The following is a 14,886-nucleotide window of genomic DNA, read 5'->3' as shown; positions in this document are numbered from 1 at the left end:
ACACAAAAATACAATGTAAATCTCGAATCTTTCCAAGGTGGCAGGATTTCATAAACATGGTGAATGTAACTTTAAAGAACTGCTTTACTCACAGACAAAGCCACTGAGAAATGAGGACCTGACAGAGTCAGACCAGTGGCAATCCAAATGAGGGCAAGAAGAGGAGAATGCCTCAGAAGAGAACAATCTGAGTATCAAAGGATCAGAAAGAGAGGCCCTGGAGAAATCTGGTGAAGTCTTAAATATTTGTGAAAAAATAAGCCTTTTACTACATTACTACTAAAGTCAAACATGAGAAGAATGTTATATTATGCTATCATACAATTTTGAAAGAAAAATTGTCTCCCACAAAAAAACATTTGATTCACTTTCAGAATCAGTGCATAGTTGCTGATAACTTAAATTTTGTTCAATATGACTCAAAATTTTCATAGTTTGGCATTTGCTTCTCAGGAAAAAAAATCAATTAAAAATTTCTCTATTATATTTCTCTAAATATAATATATATGGTACATTTCTCTATATATTAGCATTCTCTATTAATTTCTCTATTATGAAATATTGGTCCCCACTTTTAATGGATTCATGCTAAGTAGCCCTTTTCAAATATTAGTCTCAGTCTGCTGATATGCAAGAAGACCCCCAGATAGTGCTTACGGACACATACTCAACTATACGGTCAGGTCTCTACACAGTTCACACGGAACCAATACACACCTGAGCGTTCCACACAACTACAATTCCATCATCACCAGCAGATGCAAATCTGGTTAGAGAAAAAAGGTCAAGAAAAAAATCACTTGGCATATTTAAGTAATCTAAGATTACTAAGAAATATCAGATCTTATTAATAGTATTTCCATTTACTAATATTAATGCAGATTAATTTCTTTAAGCTAATTTAATAAATATTTATGGAATACCTTCTAGGTTTTGTGCCAAGTATTGGTGATCCAAAGATAAATAAGACCATTTACAGAGTTACAATGAATAAACTGCTGGAAATGTTTAGAATGAGGGGATCTATAAATGATCTTTAATGTATTTCCTTGCTTTAAAATTACATGATTAAACCCTGACTTAAGTGACATGAAACCAAGCTGAGGAACAGCGTCACTGACGGGAAGTGATAATCCAGGAGTAGAACCAAGGCATCGTGTCCTTGGGGAAGTTCATTATTTCCATTATTTTCTCTGTAAAGATATTTTAATTCTGCTGTTGAAAGCCAAGCTCTCTCCTTTGCTCCTCTTGGCTCTTTGGTCTTTCCACAAAAAGACTGTGTTCTTGGTTTGGAAGGTTTGGGGGTTTTTTGGAGGGTTTTTATTTTGTGTATTTTTTAGTGAAAATGCTTGAAATGCAGAGAGGTAAAGGAAAGCTTGTCTCACGGCATGAGAAAAGAGCTGTGATGAACTCAGTTATAGCTTCTCTCTCCTCTTAACCTCCCACTCACTGTATGTAAAGGAACAAGCATCTGCATTTTGTAGCAGAGAAAAAACCTACAACACAAACACTATCAAAAAATAATTTGTTGTACAGGATTATTCACCACAGGGACTGCATTATAATAAAATCAAGAAAGCACTGTTCTCCAGCAGCATCCCAGCACAGGGATGCACAGCGATCACACTGCAAGCATGTCAAGTAATCAGTTATTAAGAATGCAGTACCCAAGTCTGTAAATGATTCTTTAATGAATCAAAATCAATTTAAAGCTGTTCCCATATCACTTTCATTCACTTGAATTCAAGGTTTGCTTTTTTTGAATGGAAGAGAAATAAGTGGTATTATAGAGAGCCAGCTATGAACTGCATATAACTAGCCACTTGTAGTCAACAGCCATTAATGAGGATACTCCACTAGTAGCTGCGGCATCTGGAAGACTTGTACTTCCTTGCAAGTCTGACAGGGGGTTCACAAAATCTGGGTATGCCTCGAATGTCTTCCTTAACGTAAAGAGTGTCAGCCACAGATGCATCATTGGGGAAAAGTAGAGAACTGATACACTAGGACACAAAAATTACTTTGTTCCTGACAGGATGTATTCTAATGAAGTTTACCCCTACATGAGATACATAAAATCTCACCACTTCAATCCTGTAGTACTTTCCTTAACGCTCCAAACTGAGCTTCAGTTTCAAATTTCTCACGCTCAGTTTCAAAATCCCACATGTAACTGAGGTCTTTGCTGGCTCGGACGACACCCACACTCAGCTCCCACTTTGAAACCCTCAGATTACACCTCCCACCGCAGGAGCTAAAAGATTATCCAGGAGATGAGACTTTGATGAAACACAGTCTGACAAAATCTGTTAATAAGTTTTTAATATAGAACTACATATCTTTTCAACAGAAATGACCTTTAAAATTTGTTAGGTAACAAGCTAGAAATCAGAGTTGTTTAAAATCCAGGTCTAACATTTATTCTTTTTGCAAAATGAAATATTTCTGGAGATTAAAAAGAAAATCATTTTTAAATTAAAAATATCATTTATTATGCTTAGTTACATACATTTTCTGAATTGGAATAGTAAACAATGCTTTGAGTATCAAAAGTAGTTGCTGGGCGTAAATCTTTAATAGCTACGTTTCTGGGCCTATTGATTTCTTTTTATTTGTATAGTGATGGTGGGGAGGGCAGGACTCAAGGTCTTAAGTTTTCTTTGGTATAAAACATCAATTTCTATTGATTCTTGAAACTCTTATAATTGCTTTTCTCCCTTTTAGAAGACTGCAGGTTTAAAATACAGACTTTTTTCTAACCCTGATTTTTAACTTCTCATTATTGTTTTATCATGTCTGAATCTCATGAGTTCACAATGAGAGATGATGAGACGATTGAGTTTAGAAATGAGATATAGAGCATTTCACCTCAAACTTTAATTCAATCAGTAGCGAACAAAAGTTAAATCTAAACAATGCTCAACAGTAATGCATGAAATCACAGCCAGTTTTTTATTACTCAGAGGTCAATTACGCACTTGGTGGATTATTAATGCCTTTCAATTCTCTTCTATCTTCTATTGCTGCCCTTTTTTTTTTCTGTCATTTCAGTATTCATTACTACCTCCTCTAAATAGGAAACGCGAAGCTTTAAAATGCAAATCAGTATAGCTTTGCTACATATTAGCACCTCTCATAAAATAACTAACAAAGGATTGGGAGATCATTCACAAATTACAGTTATCCATTCTACTAGGGTGGATAACAGAAAACTAGCTGCACTCTATCAATTTACCCTAAACTAAATCAGTTTATCCTGATGTCAAGCACACACTGTAGCCATCTCCAAATCAGAAATGAAAATTCAACCCAAGAATTCCTAATAGTAAGATACACGGCAATTGCTTAAAAGAAGTAATGAAGTATAAAAAAGGAGTAATTAAAATGCCAATAAGGTTTAAGCTATTCAATGGAAGGAAGAACAGTGGCTATACTACCATAAAATTATATACATACAATAATTTTTTTAAACACTCAAAATTAATAGAATCCAAAGATTCAAGTCTAAAGATAAGGTTTTAGAAGAAATGCTTTTTTACTCATTAGCACAAAATGTATTTAGTGAGATTTCATACCAGGTGTTGGGGAAATGCTAAGATCAATTACATGTGGTTCTTTCCTCAAGACCTTAAAATTTAGTGATTGTTTAGCAATGTACCGTATTTCACCAAATCTAAGACATCATCAATTCCAAGACATTCTATTATGTACTATTGGGGGAAATGCTGCCAATTATAACTGAAGGACACCATCAATTACATGATGTATCCAAATTTTAGAGATGTAAAAATAGGCTTCTTAGAATCAATGAAGTATAGCAATTGCCATATTAATTGATCTTCATAATAGGGAGCTTTCTAGACCAAGAAATCTCTGATTATCTCTGGCAGGTTCAAAGCACTAAAGAAATGCTTTTTCAATGACTAAAGGAACGAATAAGCAAACATTTAAGTGTCTCAAGGGCTCTGTAAAATAGATTTGTTAATAGTTAATAATAATTAATATTAATGTAACCTCACTTTTTCCTTTTATTATTAATGTATCAATATGTCATAACAAAATAGAAATTCGAAAAATTAAAACCCAGAATCCCACCACACAAAAATTAATTTCTTTTATCTTTTTCATATTCCTATCCCATTCCTATGCATAACCTTGAAGTCTTCTTAACTTGAAACCAAGTCTTTAAAAATACTTGTTGAGACTATACAATTGAATGACTAATAAAAACTATAAGCATGAAAAAAAGGTTAACAAGGTTTAATGAAGACCTATAGCAGAGCTTCTAGAATGTTCCACCTTCTCCTCCCCTAATTATAAGAACTACATTTATTGTGAGAGTTGATGATTCATTCACTCATGCATTAATCCAAGAAATATTTATTAAGCACTAACTATATATTAAGCACTAACTTTTATATTTATATGCTTGCTCTTGAGAGTAAAGATCAACAAGATCCTTCTTGCCCTTGAAGAGCTCAGTCTACATTACTAAGTGATGCTGGTGGGTCCAGATCTTGAACTCACTGAGAATTCTCACTTACACTCATTTCAATTTATAGAAATCACTCCCTTTAGACTACTTCCCTTTGAACATCTCAGAGAAAGTACTCTCATTCCTGTCAACTGTGAGCTGAAAGTACAGCAAAGTTTCACAAAGATATAAAACAAAATAGTTTCACAAGTAAGTGCTATGTCCATTACCTACGTGCTTATTTAATAGTTCTTACTCATGTGAATTTATTTCAATTAAGTCAAAGTTGCTACAGATTCAAATATAACCTTAGAGAACATAGTAAAAATTAAGGCCCATAAACCTCCCTGTATTCAATATCTACATAACCAGAAAGCAATGGAAAAATAAAAATAGAACATTGTTCCGGCAACACAAAAAAATCCCTAGGTTTACTAATTCCCACCTAATCCACAAGAACTTTCTAATACACGGTGCAACTAAAATAGCATATATTTTTTACAATAAAGTAAAGTTGAATAATACAACACCAGAAACAGACAAAGTAGGAAAACAACAAATTTTTCATTTAGAATAGATGTTTACTTATCTCGTATGCTAGAACTACTTGAAGAAAATTAGAGAAGTAGGTAGATAGAGACTTTGAGAGAAACTGAAGGGAACCTCAGAGCATTCTCAGGAGTCATCGACGCTGACGTCACTGATTCTTTCATTGGAGCTACAGGAATAGTAAAATTATTTTTCCTTAAGAAAAATGTATATATTAACACAACTCTAATATCTGAATACCTAAGGTCCTTTTTCAGCTCACAAACAGTATGAAGGTGGGAAGATTCCACAGCTCCCACGGTCATTTGCAAAGGTAGAAACCTTCAATAAATTCTCCCCTCCCCCAAATCACAAATAGAAAACTAAACTACTCACCAAGTTCACAAGTACTAGATACCAAAAAATCCCTGTGACTTCTATCAGGGGAAACCTCCAATCCCCTTCGCGCGCGTTTCCTTTCTGTGAAGGAACTTCTACTAGAGAGACATCCCTGGCCTCTCTGCCCCGCTGATCTAAGAAGCGAGTTTGAGAGAACGAACTGAGCAGGCGCAGTTCAGACCCTCCTGGGTTTCCTCTGAGGATCTGTCTGTTCACAGAGAGCAAGCATCTTGGTTTGCTCTTATTTTTGAGGTAAGCCTACAACTGAGTGGGAGGCTCGCAGGTGTCCAGCTGGGCCAGCGATTCAGTGAATAACTGTCCCTAACTCAGGGTGCAGGATCAGGAAACCCACTGTGGTCATATATTGAAGCCACACCCTTTAATCCAGCTTTTTGCCAGTTATCACTCTGTTAAGCTGACATGTTCATGTTCATCTGTGTGATTCCTGCATCTAATAATATCTAAGAAAGTTTTATTTTATATTGAAACGAAAATACCTTTTAAATTGGCATTTTTAGTTCCTCCATACCAACTATACATTATTTTTAAACTTTACAGAGAACTTAAATATATATAAAAGTGGAAACAGTGTAACAAAAATCCCCAGGTACTCATCATCTGTCCTCAATAATTATCAACTCATGGCCAACACTGTCTCATCCGCACCACACCCAGTGCCCCCTCCACAGATTATTTTGAGGCAAATTCCAGTCACTGTATTTCATCAGTATGTATCTCTTAGGACTCTTATATATCACAACTAAAGTTAATATTTAATTCCTTAATGTCCCCACGTACCTAGTCAGTGACCAAATTTCTCTGATGGTCTCACAATTCTTTTAAAGTTTATTAGAAGTAGGATCTAAATAAGGTTCATACGTTGGAACTGGTTGATACATCTCTGAAGTTTCTCTTATTCTGTTTCCTTCTCCATATATTTTTTCCCTTGCAATTACATGTTGGTCTTAAGAGCTCTCACAGTCTGAATTCTGCTAGCTACCTTCCTGTGTTGTCATTTAACATGCACCTCTGTCCCCTGTATTTCTGGTAAATTAATAGATCTAGAGACTTACTTGGATGCAAACTTGACTTTTTGATAAGACCGCCTCATAGGCAGTTTGTATACTCCACCAGGAAATATAATTCCCAGCAGTCTTCTTTTTGTGATGTTAACAGCCATTGATAACCACTGCCCAAATTTGTTATTCTATCAGAGATCGCAACATTACAATATTCCGATTCTATGATTCTTCCTAGCTTGAATTCTTCTATAAAGAGAAATTTCCTCTCATCAATTATTACTGATCCCAAGCTACAGTTTCTCTAGGAAAGGCAGCAGAGATCCTGACTTGCAGATACCCCTTCCAGAGAGAACCAGCCCCCCAGCCAAGGGGGACGTGACTGTCTACCTCCAGCTGGTGATTTCAGGGTCCGTTTCAGCTTTCAAGCCAAAGTCGTACCATCTCAGCTGCCCCAGCCGCTGGGACTTAGGCAGGGTGGTGGAAGCCAGGGGCACGCTCCTGGATGACCCCAAGACCAGACAAAGCAGGGGAAAAGTCCTAGTTATTTCCGTTCATCGTTCATCGCAGGACTCCACCACAGGGGGTTCTTTCCCCAGGGCCTCGCAGAGACTTGTCAGATCTGCGCCACGGTCTGCAGCAGCTCCCCGGCTCCAGTCCTGCTTCCTCCCTTTCCCCCTTATTGGCGTTTCTCTCTAATAAATCTTTTGCATGCTTAATTCCATTTTAGTGTCTGCTTCCCAGGGAACCCAGGGGTTAGGAGGATCTAAATCCTCTTGACTACAGATTTCTAGTCTCTGAATGTTAGTGAGAAAGATATTCTTAGCTTAAGAATATTTTCTTCAAGGTATAACACACTGTTTGTTGTTAGTGACTTATCGAACTGTACTGAGTTCGTTTAGTTTCCTGTGAATGTGCAGCTTCACCAGCCATCCTAGGGCACATTTTGTTCTCCAGTCTGGCATTTCATGGGTCACCTGATTCTTTTCCAGTCGTGATCACCATCCTACATAACCTTGTCTGTTTCCTGGAGGAGCAAGGAATGGTCAAACGAGCAACAGAGAAAACTATTCTTAAAATGTGTTATGAACTCAGTTTAGTTTAATGTGTCAAATGCTGGAGTATTACATGCAATTTTAGCACAGTCCATTTTTTGGAGGACTCTTGCTGAGGCTTACCCTTCTTTAGTGATCTCCCAATCAATATGACCCTCACTTCGTGTTCAAAAAATACTAAAGAAGAAAAGAAAAGGCAGCTGTCTGTTAGGTTATATAGGATTTATTTGGTATCTTCAAAAACCAATCTGAGAAAATTTTCCACTCACTGATTTTAGCTGAGCCACCAAGAAAACAAGAAAATCCCTCTGCCAAATTCTCAATAAAATGATATTATCTGAAGACTTGAAGCGTGAAACCTGGATTACAACAGCTGACCAAAACATCAGAATGTAACATCTACAAAAACTAAATAAAAACAAGAAAAGTATAACAATATAACATTTATTTTAAAACTGGAAAGGTATTTCTGTAATTTGACAATGTATAAATAATTTACATATGTAAAGGTAAAGATAATTCCAAACTTTTAAATTAAGAATGGAAAGGTTGAGCTCTTAATTCTATTCATAATAAAAATTTATACAGTTTGTAGATTTTTCTATGTCTTTCTTACCAATAATGACTCTTTCAGTTACTTTTTTTAAGTACACTACAGAATCAAATTTTTTAAAACAAAACACAGATTGCAAGTTCTACAGGTCTGGGATTGACTGAAAAACTTCATACCCGACTGCATGTAAATTTTGACACAGTAATGACTTGAGTACATAAAATTAAACATGATTCATGTAGTAATATCTTCACTTTATTGCAAAAACCAAAAAGACTTTTTCATCTCTTCTAGACATTTAGACTCACTGTGGCAGACAGCAAACATGGCTGTAAATTATTCTCCCTCCCTACATACACCATCATTTACAATAGGACTTAGTTGTTCTCCATCAAGAGGCAGGGTTTATTTATCCACTTACTAAATGTGTGCCAGCTCCTGACTTTCTTCGGCCACTGAAACAGCAGCAAACATGATGCAAAGACTTGAAAAGAGTTTTACACTGGGGCTTGCCCTTTTGCTGGTATTAGAACTCTGCTACCACTATACGAGCAAGCACTTGAGCAGCCACATGGAGAGACTCCCGTCATCCCAGCTGAGCCCCCTGTGAACCAGCCAGCCCCAACCAATCTACCTGCTGACCACAGATGCGTAAGTCACCCTACCCATGATCAGCTGATCCTAGCACAGATGAAAACCTCACCTAGCTGAGCTTAGCCCAAACTGCCATCGTGCAAAATAGTGAGCTAAATAAACAGCGGTTGTTTTAAACCACTAAGTTTGAAGGGGTATGTGACAGAGCAATAGACAACTGATATACTCATCTATAACGTTTTACTGTTTACAGAACATTTACTCTATCATTGAACAACTGAAGTGTACACGAGCACCACTGTGGGGAAAAAGCAATCCAGTACCAGCATTTGTACAATGATCATTATTCGACAAGATGGTCTTTTCTACAGATTTTTCTTCTAACTATGTAATAAGAATAGCCAAGAGGACATTTCAGAGGACAGATAGCAATGAACACGGAATCGTAACCGTTAATCAATATAAAAATTTAAAGACCATATCCTGAGAGTATACTGTATATTTTTTATTTAACTTTCTTAGACAAAATGATTTGAGGATTCACTAAGGCCCAAATATTAGTGATTATGGTCTAAAGAATTATTTCGGTCTTTTTTAACCTACCTAGCAACTTACTATGGTAAAATACGGTCCAAGAAAACTTTAGATGTCCAAATATCCTATCTTTCCAGAAATGTTTAGTTTCAAAGATCTGACTGACTGACTAAACAAATAAATAGAGTGTTTCTCAGGACACAGCAACAAGGAATATTACTAAAAACGCTAAAGATTGTTATCTATGGTTAACATACTATGATTTAGTTGGCTCACATCACAAGAGGAGAATAGTGTTGACAGGCTAGTAATAAATATAAGAGGCGAATCTTTCCAAGCAAAAGTTGAGAAGGATGTTGTTGTATAATAATCTGGCTAGACTTTGTCCGTGGTGTCCAGAAGGGAGCTGGGCCCCTCAGACCTCACCTGAGTCATCAACAAGATGACTCATGGTGGGCCCCTACACAACTTAAGGATGGGGGCTGGCCACATGGAAAATACGAACCATGTCATTAAAGGGTTGAGGCTTTGAGCCTGGGCTATCAGCCTGACCTCCCAACCTGGGGCAGAAAGAGAAGGCGAAATTGAGTTCAGTCACAGAGCAAATGATTCAAACAATCATTACTATGTAACGAAACCCCAATAAAAACTCTAGACAGTCAGAGCTCCAGCGAGCACCCTCATTAGTGATACACTCTGATGTGCTTAAGGGTGAGCACCCTGAGGACAGGGAAGCTTTGCATGTGGGACCCTCCCAGACCTTGCCCTATGTGTCTCTTCATTTGGCTGGTCCTGATTGCATCCTTGATAAACAAACAAACAAACAAACAAAACCCTGTAATCATAAGTACAGTGCTTTCTTGAGTTCTGTCAGTCGTTCTAGCAAATTATCAAACCTGAGAGGATAGTGGGAATTTGTCTCCAGTTAGTCAGAAGTATGGGTGGCCTGGGGACCCTGGAAATTGCAGCTGGTGACTGAGGTGAGGGCAGTGCTGCGCAGGACTACGCCCTTAACCTGTAAAGTCTGACCTAACTCTAGGGAAGGGGGAAGGCCACTAAACAGCAAAGACATAAGAGAAGCAGCGAGAAGACAAGGTGAACGGACAACAGAAGTGCAAGTCAGCATTAGGGACAGTCACCTATGAAGTCAAAAAGGGAGCGAAAAAGGACAGAATGAAAGGCAAGAGAAACATTAGAGATGATAGAGGAAGAATTGATAGGGACAATGGCAGCGGGATTAGGGAGTCAGGATGGCATGCAACATGTATACTTAATAGTCTGGGGAGTCACTCACTCATTTAACAACTACTAATTACCTGCTACATGTAAGGCACTGTGCCAGGTACTAAGGGTACTGTGCTGAGTAAGAAAACAGAGGCCCCATTCTCATGAAGTTTACATTCTAGAGGGGAAAATAAATATTAAATAGTTACACAATTAATTGTGTGACTGTTACTGTGATACATGCTACAAAGGAGAAGCATATAGTTGAATAAGAGCTTAATAAACAGATATACAGATCAGTAATAAGCTAAATCTACAGCCCTAAGACCTACACACTTCATTTGCAAATATATTAAACACAATATTTCACAAGGTAGCAAGGAAGTGGAGAATAGTGTTCATTTTAAAGGGGTTTCATCAATAAAAAAAAATTCAGAATAAATACTTACCTTACCTTCCACTAAAAATAGCACATTCCTGGTAGGTACTTGATATTTAAACATTTCCCATATTTACTTCTCAAATTTAGGTCCACTTAACACACGGTTATAACTTCTACCCCAATTTTCAAGTCATACACTCCCTCCTAACTAACAAGAACATTTCTGAGCACTCAAAAATAAACAAATAAATGACCATCAAATCACTAGATAGGACATCCTAACTTTGGGGCAAAAAAGACTTGAGAAGATACTTCATCAAGAGGCAGAGGTCAATTTTTCCTAAATGTTACTAATGATCAGTTTTGAAATCTTTATAGAGGATGAGTTAATTTTGAAGTTGTTTTTCATATAAAATTCCCTAAAAACTCTTTCCGAACAGTAGTCAGCTGGACAAGCAGAGCTTCTTACCTGCAGTCATCTAACTGCACCAAAAACCGCACAATATCGCGATGAGCTCTCAGGACAAGCAGCTCAGTGTAGGGGTTCTGGGTTTGCTCTTCACCTATTGTCTGCAAAGGAGATTTCTTGAATTGGAAAAAAAAAAGGTAAAAACGAGAGAGAGAGAAAGAGAGAAAATGAATTATGATAAAAGACCGTATTGGAACAAACTACATGGGATACATCTAAGAACACAAGATTTTAAAAGTTATAATTAGATCATGTTCTAATACTACGGATTATTCCCCCTAATATCAACTAACTGCCAATTTAACATAAAACATTTCTCCTACATGAATCCACACTATAAATTTTAGTGTTTTCCCACATGATCGCACTCCTAAGTAGAAAATAAAAACGACAAACAAATACATAGCAACAGAGACTGGATGGGCGGTTACCAGAGTGGGGAGGGCAAAAGGAGTGATTAGGCTCTCATGAGCGGTGAGGGAGTATAACCAGTTTTTGGGTGGTGAACATGATATAATCTACACAGAATTCGAAATATATTATGATGTACATCTGAAAGCTATATAATGTTATAATCCAATGTTACTGTAAAAAAAAAAACCACCAACAACAAAAATTTTAGTATTTTCAAGTCACAGTAAATTTACAAAAAAGGTAAATTTTATTTTACAGAAATTATACCTCAGTAAACCTGCCCTAAAAAATTCATGGGCCAATTCAATTCCTTATTTTAGAATGGGTGTCTCTCAATTAGAACTTGGCAGAAACAAAACCACAGGTCAAATACAATACAGACCAAAAGAGTGCCGAGCTCATTACAGACACTCAATACAGGTTTGTTGAATGAATAAAGGAAGGAACAAAACCATTTAGTCAATGAATTCAACTTTGAACAATAATATTGATGAAGATAACTGCTGGCATTTACAGAGTACCAGGTAGCAGCCCACATACCAGCCACTGTGCAAAGCACCTGTGGCATAAAACTCACCAACAGTTCTGAAGGTAGGTCTTAACTAACCCCATGTCTGTAGTCAAACCCAGCACTGTTTCATGATAAAACCTTTGTTCTTAACCTCTAAACTGCAGTTTCTCAAACTTGACACTCCTCACATTTTGGACCAGACCATTCTCTGTCGTGGAGGGCTGTCACGTGCACTGTAGGATGTTCACCAGCATCCCTGGCTTCCACACACTAGATGCCAACAGAAATCCACCCCACCAACCCCCAAACTGTGACACTCAAAAATGTCTCCAGACATTGCCCAACATCCCTTAAAGGGCAAAATCATTCCAGAAAAGAGACAGGGCTTAAACTAGAAGCCTGCATAAATCAGGAAAAATCACTGGTTCTGATAGTATACAAAGTGTAACAGCAGTTATACAACTGAAGGACTTTTCCGTGAAGAAATGTACAACTGCCTGTTTTCCAAAACACTGAGCCCCAAAGCAGTACTTTTTTGTTCATCCATCTCCCTTCTAGCAGCAGCTCTGATGAGAAAAGCAAAAGTGAGCAACCTGAAAACTGTACACCACTTCCCCCAAAAGAAAGCCTGCCGGGCCCGGCTGAGTCAGTTAATGAAACGCTAGGACCGGGCAAATAACCGGCTTAATGCAGAACTGTCATATGTATCATTTACGGACAACTCAATTTTCCACAATTCTTCTATAACCTTTAGGATTTCAGTCTATCTGAAATAAACCTAATTTGAAATAAAAAATACCTTTAAAAAAAAAAATAGACAATAAGCCTTAACTGCAAAGATATGAGGAAGTCAAAACTGAGAAGTAAGGGTGCTTACTCACAGCGATCCAAGTTTTTTATTTTTAACAATCAAAACAAGAATTTCCTATGAGAAATAAAAGGGAATTCAACACAAACTCCACTGCTGGGTGGCATACAAATTAAATTCCAGACCCCAACACTTTTAAGCCTCCAAAATTATTTTATTCGCAACATTTCAAATGTGAATCTCATTATAGCCTATTCAATGATTCAGGCCCGTGAAGAAAGCGGTAACCATGGAACCAAAAATAGCAGTTAATTAGAAAATCATTTTCTGGACTTTGAAGGAAATTATTAATTTTTTTAAATAATCCTATCTTTTTAGTTCTTGGATAATCAAATTAATTTTATATTCCCTGAGCAAGCAACAGCTGATGTTGGGAAGCGACACCAATTCAAATAAGCCGAAAGTGGAAAGCTGCCGGCCACTCGATTGTCTCCAGCGAGTCAGAAACTTCCCTGAAACGAGGCTGGGTCAAGGGGCGAGAGGAGCAGCGAGCGTCCCCGTGCGCGGTGACCACGCAGCTTCGGCTCCCTCCCTCCCGAGCCCGGGGCCTCACCCTCAGCGGCCCGAGCGCCCCGGGGCCGGGGGCTGCGCGGAGAGGCCCCGCCCGCCCGGGGTCCGCGGCGCCGAGCGGGAGCCCGGCGGCTCGGCCTCGGCGGGGCGCGCAGGGTCCGCCCGGGCTTTACCTCGGCCAGTCCCTGCGGCTCTCGGCCTCCCCCGATCAGCCATCGCAACATCCGGGCCGCGGCGGCGGCGCAGGCCCCAGGCCCCAGGCGGCCCGACCTCCGCGCCGGGTCAGCCCCCTCCTGCCTCCGGGGCAGCGGCGCAAGAGAGATGCTGATGCTGGCCGCCCCAGGTTTGCCCACGGAAGAGGGAAGGCTTTTGTCCCCAAAGGGCTTGCCGTACCGAGCCACAGAGGCTCGGGGTAGCCGCCCCGGGAGCAGCCGCCGAAAGCTAGTGAGCACGCGCGGGGGCGTCGCCCGCTCGGCGCGGAGCGTGGGTAGCTCGAGCGGCCCCTGGTGGACGCGCCTGGCGCAGCACGTGGAGCTTGGCGGGCAAACAGGTACCAAGAATAGTCCCCTCCCTCTGACGTGGTATTTGCATCCTTCGCTTGGCTGGGGGAGCAGGAAACGTCCGCTGGCTTTCCTAAAGAGCTGGCGGGAGGTGTGCTTCCGTAGACTTCTGCATTCCGACTAATCCAGTGGCACGTGCGTACACCAGAATGAATCCGGCCAACATATACTGTGTGCTGTAGCACCAAATACTGTGCTGAGGCTTTACGTCCATCCAACTGAAGCTCTGAAAGATTCGGTTGGTCTAAGACTGACAGCTAGGAAGTGGCTACACTGAGATTGGAACCCCATCTCCAAGCTCCAAAACTAGTGCTTTTGACTGTATGCCACACTGTCTAACCCAGAATCTCCCTAAAGAGTAGAAGCCACTTCGTATCCTCTATTTTGACTACTAGATTTTCATTGACTGCGGTTTTCTACTCTGACTGCATATCAGAATTACCCAAGTAGCTTTTGAACGATATTTATTCCTGACTTCCACCCCAGTCTGCTTAGAACAATCCCCGTGGTCAGAACATAGGAAGCAGAGTTTAGGGAAAGTTCCTCAGGTGATTCTGAGGAGCGGCAAGGTTTGAGAGTCACTGGTTTAGGGACTGCTTACACACAGAATGGACAGATCAGCTATCTGAGGATTGGGTTTTGCAGGATGCAAAATCATCATGCAAATATCAGCTGCATTTCTATACACTAACAACAAACTATCTGAAAAAGAAAACAATCCCACCTACAATAGAATAAAAAACGACAAAATACTCAGGAATAAATTTAACTAAGGAGGTAAAAGATACGTAC

At 39.2% G+C, this 14,886-nt stretch overlaps 1 protein-coding gene across 4 annotated transcripts in view; it reads right to left on the bottom strand.

The window, feature by feature from the left end:
* Window positions 1-14,886, bottom strand: part of WDR41 (WD repeat domain 41) — a 135,534-nt gene that overhangs the window by 34,892 nt on the left and 85,756 nt on the right. For 3 of the 4 annotated variants that reach the window (XM_070571587.1, XM_070571590.1, XM_070571588.1), the window contains 2 exons: window positions 11,232-11,347; window positions 718-766 (listed from right to left, as the gene is read on the bottom strand). In XM_070571587.1, coding sequence (XP_070427688.1) covers window positions 718-766; window positions 11,232-11,347 — 165 coding nt within the window. Of the gene's footprint in view, window positions 1-717; window positions 767-11,231; window positions 11,348-13,707; window positions 14,052-14,886 lie in introns of those variants that run through there. The other variant, XM_070571589.1, reaches the window with a different exon arrangement.

This window comes from Equus przewalskii, chromosome 13 (genome assembly GCF_037783145.1).
Source record: "Equus przewalskii isolate Varuska chromosome 13, EquPr2, whole genome shotgun sequence".
NCBI classification, from domain to species: Eukaryota; Metazoa; Chordata; class Mammalia; order Perissodactyla; family Equidae; genus Equus; species Equus przewalskii.
This window is presented reverse-complemented; position numbering and strand designations above follow the sequence as displayed.